At 46.8% G+C, this 11,177-nt stretch overlaps 1 protein-coding gene across 1 annotated transcript; it reads right to left on the bottom strand.

Annotated features, from left to right (window-relative positions):
* Positions 1-9,256: 9,256 nt before the first annotated feature.
* On the bottom strand, positions 9,257-10,578 carry LOC133088611 (transcription initiation protein SPT3 homolog). The gene is given in 4 exon segments (XM_061186624.1): positions 9,257-9,449; positions 9,600-9,839; positions 9,841-10,311; positions 10,395-10,578. Coding segments are annotated over 4 exon segments (963 nt in total). The 5' UTR covers positions 10,496-10,578; the 3' UTR covers positions 9,257-9,298.
* Between the last annotated feature and the right edge of the window lie 599 nt (positions 10,579-11,177).

The following is an 11,177-nucleotide window of genomic DNA, read 5'->3' as shown; positions in this document are numbered from 1 at the left end:
GGCAGGTGGCCTTTCACCTGAGCTGTTGAAAGAGGAGTTGGAAGTCAGATTCTTCAACTTGTGTCCTGGAAGGTCAGGTTGGGATGCTGAACCCAAATAGTGGTCCATCAAAGAGGCACAGAAGCCAAATTGAGAGGATGGAGGAATCAGGAAAGATGAGCAGGAGGGGAGCAGGCCAAGGAAGAGTGGGCCCCGGTGCACAGTCCTGATTGAGTGAGCAAGGTCCATTTAAAGAGATGATAATGGGATGGAGCAGATTGGGCTCAAGAAAGCTAATAAAGCCTGAGAAGGGTGAGGGGCTTTGAGGCCATGTTTGCATCAGGAAGAATTGGGTAAGATATGTCCTGAGCAGAGCATGGTAAGAGCAATGGCTTCATAAAGCAGAGGGATGAAGGTAAAAGATCCTCCTTGACTTCCTTCCGTCTTCTCTGTCCAGAAGAAAGGCCTTAATTTGGAATGGATAGAATTGACTTCACAGAGAGACTAGTCCAGAATTCGGATGAGCCAGGAGGTTGTCCCAGGTCTCTGTTCTCTGCTTTAAGTGAGCATGTGGAAGACCAGCTCTATACATTGTCAATAAGGCAAAGCTGGGAAGGAGAATTAATGTGATGATTGATCAAATGTACCCTCAAAGAAGTTATGAGAAGCCAGAGAGAAGGACTAAACTTATTAAGATGATATTTACCAGGGACAGGAGCATGAGAGAGACATAGTTTATCAACAACACACATGAACAAGATTGAGGCAGGTTTAGCTCAACATAAGCCAAGGCATAATTCAGCCAGGGGCAGCATTTAAAGAAAGTTCTCAGCCCAGCACTGTGGTCGCTGTCAGGCTTGACAATCCTGTGAGCTTCTCACTTCTGTCTCCTACCTTCCCTACCCACCCGGTCATTCCCGCCAGGTTGCATGCACAGCACTTAGCTGCCTGGTAAATCAAGCTATTTTGTCCCCTTCATCTCTTCCCTCACTTGCTTGAGACCTAGAGGGACTGGTTTGCCCTCTCATGAAGCTTCTGCCTGTAAGGGCTGTGCTTCCCTTGATTAGGTGTGTCTTCCCCTATCAGTGTGATGTGGGGCAAAGCAGTGTGGGTATAAATGCTCTGCTGATGAGATATGTATGTGTGTGTGACTGGAGATGGCTGGGAGTGACTAAAGGGGGACTTGACATCTCCTGGGTGCTCAGCAGTTGCCTGAAAGGGAAAGGCATCAGGCCCATTAAGATATAGGACAAAATCAGGTCCCCAGGTTGGTGGGCAGCTTCGTAGAAGAATACCAGGCAATGCAAAATGATTGATGAAAACTAGACTCTTCTGAGGAAGCAACTGTGGCTGTGATTCTCAGTGTCCACTTCAGCTTCTAGGGAGAAACAGGTCCCAAGGCTCCAAGTCCCAGAATCTGAGTGAGCTTGAAGGCAAGTGACCTCTGGTGAGCACAGGAAATATCAGGAAGTAGACCCTTTGTGCTCCTCTTCCTCTGTCTCTGTCTTCTCACTCTGCCTACACAATGCATGGGATCTTTCTCATCTCTACAGCTTCAATTGCCACATGATGGCCCCTGAATGAGACATCCTGGCTGTTTCTGACCAGCTTCCCTTCCCCCTTCTTCTGGTTTTCTATATGCATCACTCCTTCTCTGGTTGGATATAATCTTGGTGGAACCATTTGCCAAGATGCCTACCCTCCCCTGGTGAAAGGGTGAGCACATGACTCCAGTTGGGCAAATCTGAATTTTGAGATGTTTCATCTGGGCAACAGTGTCCTGATGAGACTGACCACTAGTTCTTGCTATCTGAATCCCCAGAGCTCCCTTGAGTCTTCTCATTTCTGAACTGATACAGCTTCCAAAACTTTATTGCTGCTCCAGGCTCCCCACCCTGTGTTAAAGCCTTGAGGAATGTACATCTCCATGGGGAGCCCAGAGGTACCTCATATTCATTGGCCAGTTCTGATCATATCATCTCTCATCCCTTTGCTGCTTCCTTGCCCCTCTTCCCCAAACTTACTTCTCTCTCAGCATTTCCATCTACCCAGATGCTCAGGTTAATGATCCGGGAAACATCCCTAATTCTTTCTCTTCATCACCTTCAGCTTCTAATCAGTCATTAAAACCAATGGTTTCTTCTTTCTTAATATTTAGTATGCGCTCTCTCAAAATCCTCTCTCTACCCTCAACTATAAACCTGTGAACATCACACCCATCCGTAGCTCCTCTCCCCCAGTTTCAGAGAGTGAGGGGTCCCTCCTCCTGTTTAAGGTCACCCGTTACACGTGCCATAGACTCCATCCTTCCTACCTCTCCCAGACTCGTTTCATTGGTCATCCCCTCTCTCCTCTATTTTCTCTCTTGTTTCTAGCCTATAAGCTTGCCCAAGTCCCTAAAACACCCTTACCTGACACTACATTGCTTCAAGAAACCATCCAAATCTCTGCTCTTTCCTTCTCTTCCATACGCCTTGAAAGAGTTGTCTGCACTCCCTGACTCCTCTTCCATACCAGCATCCTGTAATCATGCTTCCAGCCCCATTATTCCACTGATATGGTGCTTGCCAAGGTCACCAGTGACTTTCTAAATTCCAAATCTCAAGGCTGCTTGTCATCCTTGTGGATTTCTTGGTGGCTTTGGACTCAGTTCTCTTCATCATTTCCTCTTCCATCCAACTAGTATTTACTAAGTGAGGGGAGATAACAGTGTGAGAAGACAGTCATGGTTTCTCCCTTTGTGGAGTTTAAATTGCACTCAGGAGACAGACATTGAACAGGCAAGTGAAAATATGCTGAGAGTCAGGAGACACAAGTGCAAGGCCCCATGGACATATATAGAACAGCTACACCCAGTTTTGTGCAGAAATTCATAGAATGATTCCTGGGGGAAGTGATGTTTAAGCTGAAAGATGATTAAAACTTAGCAAAGAGAGGGGAAAGAGGATTCCTGGCTAAGGGAAGAGCATGTGTGAACGTCTGAAGGCAAGAGGGAGCAGAGTGCCCTGGCAGACCTAGAGGGAGGTAGGTGGGCGCTACATGGGAAGGGGACGTGGACAGAGGAAGAAGCTAGGTTGCGGGAACAGGAGCTGGATTGGCAGTTCCATGAGGGCTGCGTTCCAGACTTTATCCTTTAGCTTAAGGGCAATGGGAAGCTGTAGAAGAGTTCTCTCTCGAGAACCCTGCCTAATACAGGCTGTACCTCTGCCATCACATCAGGGGAACTAGATAGTGTTGGAGAAAAAGATAAAACCAAGGGTGGGACTTCCCTGGTGGTCTAATGGTTAAGACTCCATGCTTCTGCTGCAGGGGACGTGGGTTCGATCCCCGGTCAGGGAACTAAGATCCCGCGTGTGGCGTGGTGCGGCCATAAAAAAAAAAAAAAAAGCCAAGAGGGTGGCCAGCCACCGTGACCATCTCTGCTGTGACTCGGCCTCCTATCAGCTTGTGGAGTCAGCCATGTGAACTCTTGCTGGCTCAGGCCCTGTCCTCACCTCCCCACTGTCCTCGCCTCCCCATTGCTTTGTAGAAGCTAGAGGCTTGTCTTTTCCCCTTTAGCCTCAGAGGTTGCACCCTCTGGGGAGACTAGAGAATTAGAGAAAATCCTGGAGTTTGTCCCTAGGACCCCTGTCCTCTGGGCCACGGAGCTCAGGACCCTCTGGCTACTCCCGGTTGCCAAGGACTCTACCCAATGAACTCTGTCTCCTGACTGGACTCCATCCCCGACAAGCTCTCCTCCCTTTTCTGGGAATTTACCCTCAGGGCTGTCCAGCTCTGCCAGAGACTTTCAGTCTCAGAGATTGCACAAATCTAGAGATGAAAGTTCTCCTCCCAGGTCTTTCAGTGACTTGCTGGCCAAGTCAATCTCTTCTCTAGGACTTACTTATCCAGAAACTGAAGGACTTATCGTTAAGGTTCCCAGCTCTGAACTCTGTAGTTCTGATGACAGGAAACCGATAAACTGACCAATAGCCAGAGAGCTGGGGGTAAGGATGGGGATGTTTTCTTGTGTTTTTCTGGTGACAGAGCAAATTTGAGGGAGGTATCTGAGATTCTCAAGGAACTTTAGGGGCTTCATGGCGGAGAGAACTGTCTTCATTCCTCAATGCTGTACCTGGTAACTCTAGGCAACAATCCCACCTCACTGCCAAATTGGAACCTTCCATGATGCTGGGGACTGTGGGATGCTGGGCATTTGCTGAGCTGGCAGTAGTGGGTTAGCTGGGAGCCAGGACTCTGAGCTCTACTCCCAGGACCCTCTGGGTCATCTCAGTAAGAGAAAGTGCTTCTTAGCCTGGGGCCCCAAAGCCGAGAATGGGATCCTCTAGCACTTTCCATTCAGAAAGCAAAATGGAAGTGGCACTACTTTCTTTATATTCCCTTTTAATATTCCAGTGAAGTGGCTGGATTTTCCATCTCCCCAGAATCAGAGAATGCCCTTCGCTCCTCCCTGGCATTCTTGCTACTGTGACTATCTCAGGAAATCCCCAGGAGCTTGCTGGAGTAGGAAGACTACTTCTGGTTGTGTTTAGCTCAGACGGGTCCCCGTGGATCCAGGAGGACATCATAACTACCACTGGAAGCTCAAGAGACCACCTCCTCACTGCACTGCCACGCTGCTGCTGACACCCGTCATGGCATCACGTCCCGTCTGCAGCTGCTCCCCACACAACTCTAATCCCTGCCCTGGAGCTAGTGCATGCAGTACCCGTACCAAGGTAATGTTTCAAATTTAACTTTTAAATTATGAGACAAGATTTCAAACACACTGAAAATATAAAAAATGATATAACAGAAACCTATGAATCTAACTCCCAGGTCTAACTGATGTGAATATTTTGCCATATTTGTTTCAGATGCCTCTTTCTCCTTTAAAAACAATTAAATGCTAGATACAGCTAAAATCCTACCCTGATCACCCCTCTTCCCTCCCTCTCTCCACAAAATCTAACCTGAAATAAGCATATTTTCATACATATTTTCTACTTTAAAAAATGTTATGTGTGTAATACATAGTATTGCTTTTTGTGTGCTAAGATTTTACGTAAATGCTTACTTGCTTTTTCAACTTCCTACTCTCCCCCTGGCTTTGTGTTTGAGATTTAGCCATACTCATATATGTAGACCTGGGTTATTCATTTTAACTGCTATACGGTTTTCCATTGTATGGATTATTCAGTTTGCATATCCATTTTCTTACCAAGGGAAAGTTGGAATGTTTCTACTTTTTTTACCATTTTGTAAGCAGAGCTACAAGGAACATGCTTGCATGGTCTCCAGGTACAAGTGTGGAAATTGGGTACATGCCTAAAGAATTGCTGGGTGATGAGGTGTGCACTTCCGCAACTTTGCCAAGCATTATTACATTGCTCTCAAACTTACACTCTTACTAGAAATATATGAAGGTTTCTATTTCTCTACATCCTCACCGATACCTGGTATTTTCAAACTTGAAAATTTTTGCTCATTTGTTGGATGTGAAATGGAATCTCATTGTAAGATTAAATTTTCATTTCCCTGATTTCTAGTGAGGTTGAACATTTTCCCATGCTTTTGGCCATGGAGGTTTTTTCCATGAATTGCCTTTTCATATCTTTTGTCAGTTATCCTTAGGATGTTTGTCTTTCACTTATTATTTGTAGATTTTTAAATATTTGGGAAGCTAATTTGTTGCTAGTTACATGTTTTGTAAATATCTGATTCAGTCTATGACCTGTCTTTTAATTTGCTTATTATATCTTTTGTATGCACAAACTTCAAATTTTAATGTGGTCCAATTTATCAGTTTTTAATGTGGTCAAATTTATCATTTATCAAAGCTTTATGGTTTGATATTCTTCTAAAAGTTTTAAAGTCTTTTTTAAAGACTTAATGTTCAGGTCTTTGATCCATTTGGATTTTTGTGTATGATATGAGATACGGATCTAATTTTCCCATTTCCATGGGGACAGTCAATAGTCACAGCACCATCTACTGAGTGTTTCATTTACCCTTACTGATTTGTGATGCTACTTTTGTCATATATGATGTTTTGATATTCTTAGTTTTTCTGTTCCATTATATGAGTACATTAAAAAACATTACTAGAGCTTTAAAATGTCTTGATATCTTATGGGGGTAAATCTACTCTTATTCTTTTTCAAATTCCTCTGGCTATACTTAGCCCTTTATTCTTCCATAAGAATTTTAGGATCAGCTCATTAAGTGCTATGGAAATTCCTGTTGGGACTGTTAGGAATGGCATTGCTTTAGGAAGAACTGCCATTTTGTAATATTAAGTCTTGCCATCCTTGAATTTGGTATATTTCTCCATGTATTACCTCTGTACCTCAGTGAGTAGTGAGAAAAATACTAGGTTTCCTTCTTTAATGAGCTCACAGAGTTTTGTGAGAATCAGTGGAGATTATGCTCAGGAAAATACTTCCAAATCTGCAATTCTGAACATATTTGTTGCAGCCTTGGCATGTTATTAAGACCAAACAATTTCTGGCCCCTATCTCCCTGAGATGAAAATTCATAGAAATGGGGGACAGGAAGGGAAGCTCCACATTCACAGGCCTGCAAAGAATAGCACACACTGCTGAAAGGAAACTCAGAGAAGGGAATCACAGAGGAAATTGGCCATGGACCAGATCCCAAGCTTTTCCACGGAAACCTGGGTTCTCCTGGCTACCAGCTTGTTGCTTCTCTATCTACATGGGACTTATTCACATGGGTCTTTTAAGAAGCTGAGGATTCCTGGGCCAACACCTCTGCCTTATTTTGGAAATATTCTGGCCCACCATAAGGGTATTTGGGATTTTAACAATAAAAGTTTTAAAAAGTATGGGAAAATGTGAGGGGTTTATGATGGTCGACAGCCTGTGTTGGCTATCACAGATCCAGACATAACCTAAAATTTAAAAAAAAATCATAGAAATGGGCCACCCCTTTTGCTGACAAATTTCCTGTACTTTTTGTTTTTCTCTCTTAATTAAATCCAGTAAGCACTTCTTATCTACCCAACTGTGGAGCAACTGGTGATCAAGCACTGCAGTATGCCCAGGACTTTCTTGATTTTATCACTGAAAGTTCTGTTCGCTGGGAAACCTCTCAGTCCTGGGCACCCTGGGATGGTTGGTCACTGGGTTCTGTGCTGAGCCATGGGCACCCAGAAAGGTGAATTGGATGTACCCCTGCCTTTGACGAGGGGGGAGGGTTGGAGGGTGAGAGGAGGGAGACTTGTGAATATACACACTTAGATACAACACTCTAAGTGCAGGAAGGGATCACTAACAGCCAAACACAGTAGTGCGGGGGTGGGGGTGGGCTCAGGGAGGGCTTCCTGGAGGAAGTACACTGTGTATAGAGTGCCTGGAACTAGGTAGGCAAAGGTTGGGGGTTAGAGGAGAGAAAGAAACAGTCTTACTTTTCTCCCAGCTGCCTCCAGACTCTCAGCCACAATTTTAGGCTAACTCTGCTCTCTTTCCAGGCATCAAACTCTTTCAAATATGATGTCTTAGAGTGAGATGGGACCTTGTCCAACCCTCCCATTGAACAAATGGGCAGATTGAGGACCTGAGAAAGAACCCACTTACCCAGCATCACATAGTGAGGCCATGGTGGAGGTTGGCCCAGAATTCAGCTCCCAGCACAAAAGGCTGCCTGGCACACCCCAAACTCTTTATTCCGGAAACCCGATCCTGGCCCCTTAGCCAAAGACCTTCGAGGCAGAATCCTGGCTTGCCGTATGAGGTTGTGCCTGAAGGGAACATGGCCAGCTTGCAGGCCTCCTGATCCTGCTCTGCCCTGCCCACAAGCCATAGCCCGAGCCATCTCCCTCCACCTTGCACGTACCTAGGCCTGGGCACTAGCCAGGGGCGGCTGGGATTACTCTGAGGCAACTCTATCTCAGTGAGACAAGCTGTCTGGAAGACAGAGAAACCCCAGAATCCAAGCTAAAGGTTGTCTCACCCATTCTCCTTTTATTGATCACCACCCGCCCCCAAACAACTACAAGAATATTAAGCTTAAATGTACTGAGCACTCAGCGTGAGAGGTGGGTGCTATACACATATCCTCTCATTTAATCTTTCAAACAACCTGATGAGGAGGCGACTATAATAACCACTGTGTTACAGATTAGCAACCTGAGATTTAGAGAGGTTAAGGAACTTGCCCAGGGTTGGATGTGCACCTCAGGCCAGTCAGAAACCCAAGCTGGCGCTCTTAACTGGAGCTCTTGGCTGCCCCAGGCAGCTAGTGTGTCTGATGAGGAGGTAGCGGGGGCCAGGCAAGGCTTGGTCGGTGTGTGGCTTGAACACCAGGTGAGGGCTTGCCCTTCTCCTGGCTGCCTCAGCCAGACCCCTGAGGGCAGAAAGTATTGGGAACTTACATCCGGAAAATGCCAAGAGGGGTGGAGCTGGACAGGGCCTGAGGGGAGAGCTATAAGAGTCCACCCTCGTGCGGAAACATGCCCTCCTACCTGGGTTCCTCCAGAGGGGAACAGAAGCCCTGTTTACCTGAGGTCACACTGCCAATGGGTCTAGCTGAGGGAAGGCACTGAGTCATCATCCCTAGTAGGAGAGGGAAGGGAAAAGTAGGAAAGAAGAGAAGGAAGGAGAGAGGGTGAGAGACAAGGAAACTGGTCTTTTTGGAATGTCAGATGGAGTTTTCTCTGATGTGCCAAACACACCCCTCCCCCCATGTGCTCTAAAGCAATTGAGAACTACTCATATCTCTTTTCTTGGTACCTGGGAAACTGGGTATTTACGCAGGGTTCCCAATTTTCCTGACTCCCCAGGACCAGGCTGGTAGAGCTGACCATTGACTCAGGGTCCACTGAACTAATTAGGGCAATAAAATGGGAGTAACACATACATTTATTATTTATTTATTTATTTATTTATTTATTTATTTATTTATTGGCTGTGTTGGGTTTTCGTTGCTGCGCGTGGGCTTTCTCTAGTTGCGGTGAGCAGGGGCTACTCTTCCTTGCTGTGTGTGGGCTTCTCCCTGTGGTGGCTTCTCTTGCTGTGAAGCACAGGCCCTAGGCACGTGGGCATCAGTAGCTGTGGCACACGGGCTTCAGTAGTTGTGGCTTGCAGGCCCTAGAGCACAGGCTCAGTACTTGTGGTGCACGGGCTTAGTTGCTCCACGGCATGTGGGATCTTCCCTGACCAGGGCTCGAACCCGTGTCCCCTGCATTGGCAGGCAGATTCTTTTTTCTTTTTTTTTTTTTTGCGGAGAAGGTAAACTTGTATTTTATTTTGCCCAGAGAGGGGAACAGAAATCACCTTAATATAACATTGCCTTTCCTGTTGTCGCAGTCACAGTCACATCAGCAGGGCAGAAAAGCCATCCCATTCCTGCGGTAGGCACTTGTGAATGGGGAAAGGGGGCCAATCTTGTGGCTGTAGCGTTGAACGGCCTCTCTGATGTGACAGGACTGGATGGCATTGCTGTAAGCCTCAACACCACAGGCCGCGATGCTCTTTTTTCTTTTCCTTTGTTTAGCTGAGTCTTGTCTAGCACTCCCATTCCCTAGGGATCCTGATGTGGTTCTCCCTGAGAGCTGTGATGCAGATGATGGAGCGCTTGGTGTAGGAGGAGGTGTGTTCTCAGGAGAGTCTGGGTAGGACCTCAGGCAAGATCCCTCAGCAGAGCTGTGATACTGAATGAAGGTGGCAGAAATGGCATGGCTGAAGGGGTCTCCTGCCTTGGTTACCACGTCCTGCCTCATGAGAAGAGCCAGATCCACTAACTGTGCCACAGTTTCGTACGCTAAATACGCTAAAATTTCCATAGCGACAACATTGGGCTTTATCTCCATACTGCTGCAGTCCAACCAGTCTCGAAATTTGGAGGCTTTTCTGGAGAAACAATTGTCGACTTTCACAGAATTCTGCATATTGAGCTGAATCCGTAATTCGAGTTTGTCTTTCTGCTCTCTCCATTCTTTCTTGTTTAACTTCATCAATTTCATCATCTTCAAACATTGCCAAGAGTTCTCCTGTTTGGTCAACAGAGTTGAGAAAGTCTTGAGCGATTTTTCGTCTTTTGTTCACATTATTACTGCCACTCAATTTGTCTTCCAGAAGATCATCCTTGTTGATGCCTTTGACAATCTTTGATTTGTAGTCTCGGAAAAACATGTACTTTAGCAGTCTTCTAAGTTTTTTCTTATCTTTGTGCATCAAAAACAGAAGATCTTCAGCAGAGATTACCCTTGCTGCCCGAAGCTGAGAAACTTCAGCAGCTTGCTGTAACAGGTTAATTAACTGAGTGTGTACTACATCTTCTACCAAAACTGCTGTTTCATGAACAGGCCTCCTAGAATCACCTAAAGAAAACCCATATATTTTGGCAAGATGCACTTTCTCCAACCACAGCTAGATTCATCCAAATGCAGTGGCACTGGAGAGCCTCTGTCTCGCATCATACTCTGCAATTCTGCTGCAAAGCTTATAGACTTCCCTGTTCTTCTTCCACTACCTGAAGTGGCAGTAGACATTGGGCTGGCTGCAGTGTTATTCATCTGTGGCTTAAATGGACAGGTCACTTGCTGGCCTTATTCCAGATAGCTCATCTCTGTTCTAGGAACGCTTGTAGACCCGGCTGCGCGTCGCGCGTGGAGAATGTGGGGTTAGAGATGGTTCGGTTTCGGCGGCGGCGGCCGGGGACACGCTTGGAAAGGGGCGGGGGGGGAGGGGAGCTGAGCGTGTCTAATGGGAAAGGGTGGCTGGGCGCGGGCGGGGGGACAAGATGGCGTGAGCCCGACTCTCTCTGTGGGGCGGGGCTGGCGGAGGTGGAGGAGGGAGGGCTACGAACGCCCCCACCGCTCTCCCCGGCAGGAGGATTCTTAACCACTGCGCAACCAGGGATGTAGAATTAACATGTAGGCCCCCCCCCCCGCCTTCCGACCCCTGTCATCTCAGCCCTGCCCATGCACTCAGTTACATAACCAGGAGGCACAGAGCCCTAGGTCTTAGCTTGGGTCTCCCCAGAATGCAGAGAGTGACCAGGGGAGGACGCAAAGCCAATCGGAGGTGTATTATTGAGCTGGTTGCCACTGGGGGCAAAGGGCTCAGCCCTGCCGGGGACCCTCTGAGGGACTGTTTACACCTCAGTATTGCTTGCCTGGGGCATGGGAGGGGAGGGTATTTGTTTATCCACTAGCTCCTGTTCTTCATTGGTCATGTTGGGGTCCAGGGCAGCCC

Source organism: Eubalaena glacialis, chromosome 3 (genome assembly GCF_028564815.1).
Source record: "Eubalaena glacialis isolate mEubGla1 chromosome 3, mEubGla1.1.hap2.+ XY, whole genome shotgun sequence".
NCBI lineage: Eukaryota > Metazoa > Chordata > Mammalia > Artiodactyla > Balaenidae > Eubalaena > Eubalaena glacialis.
Note: the sequence above shows the minus strand (reverse complement) of the source record. Positions and strands in the feature narration are given on the sequence as shown.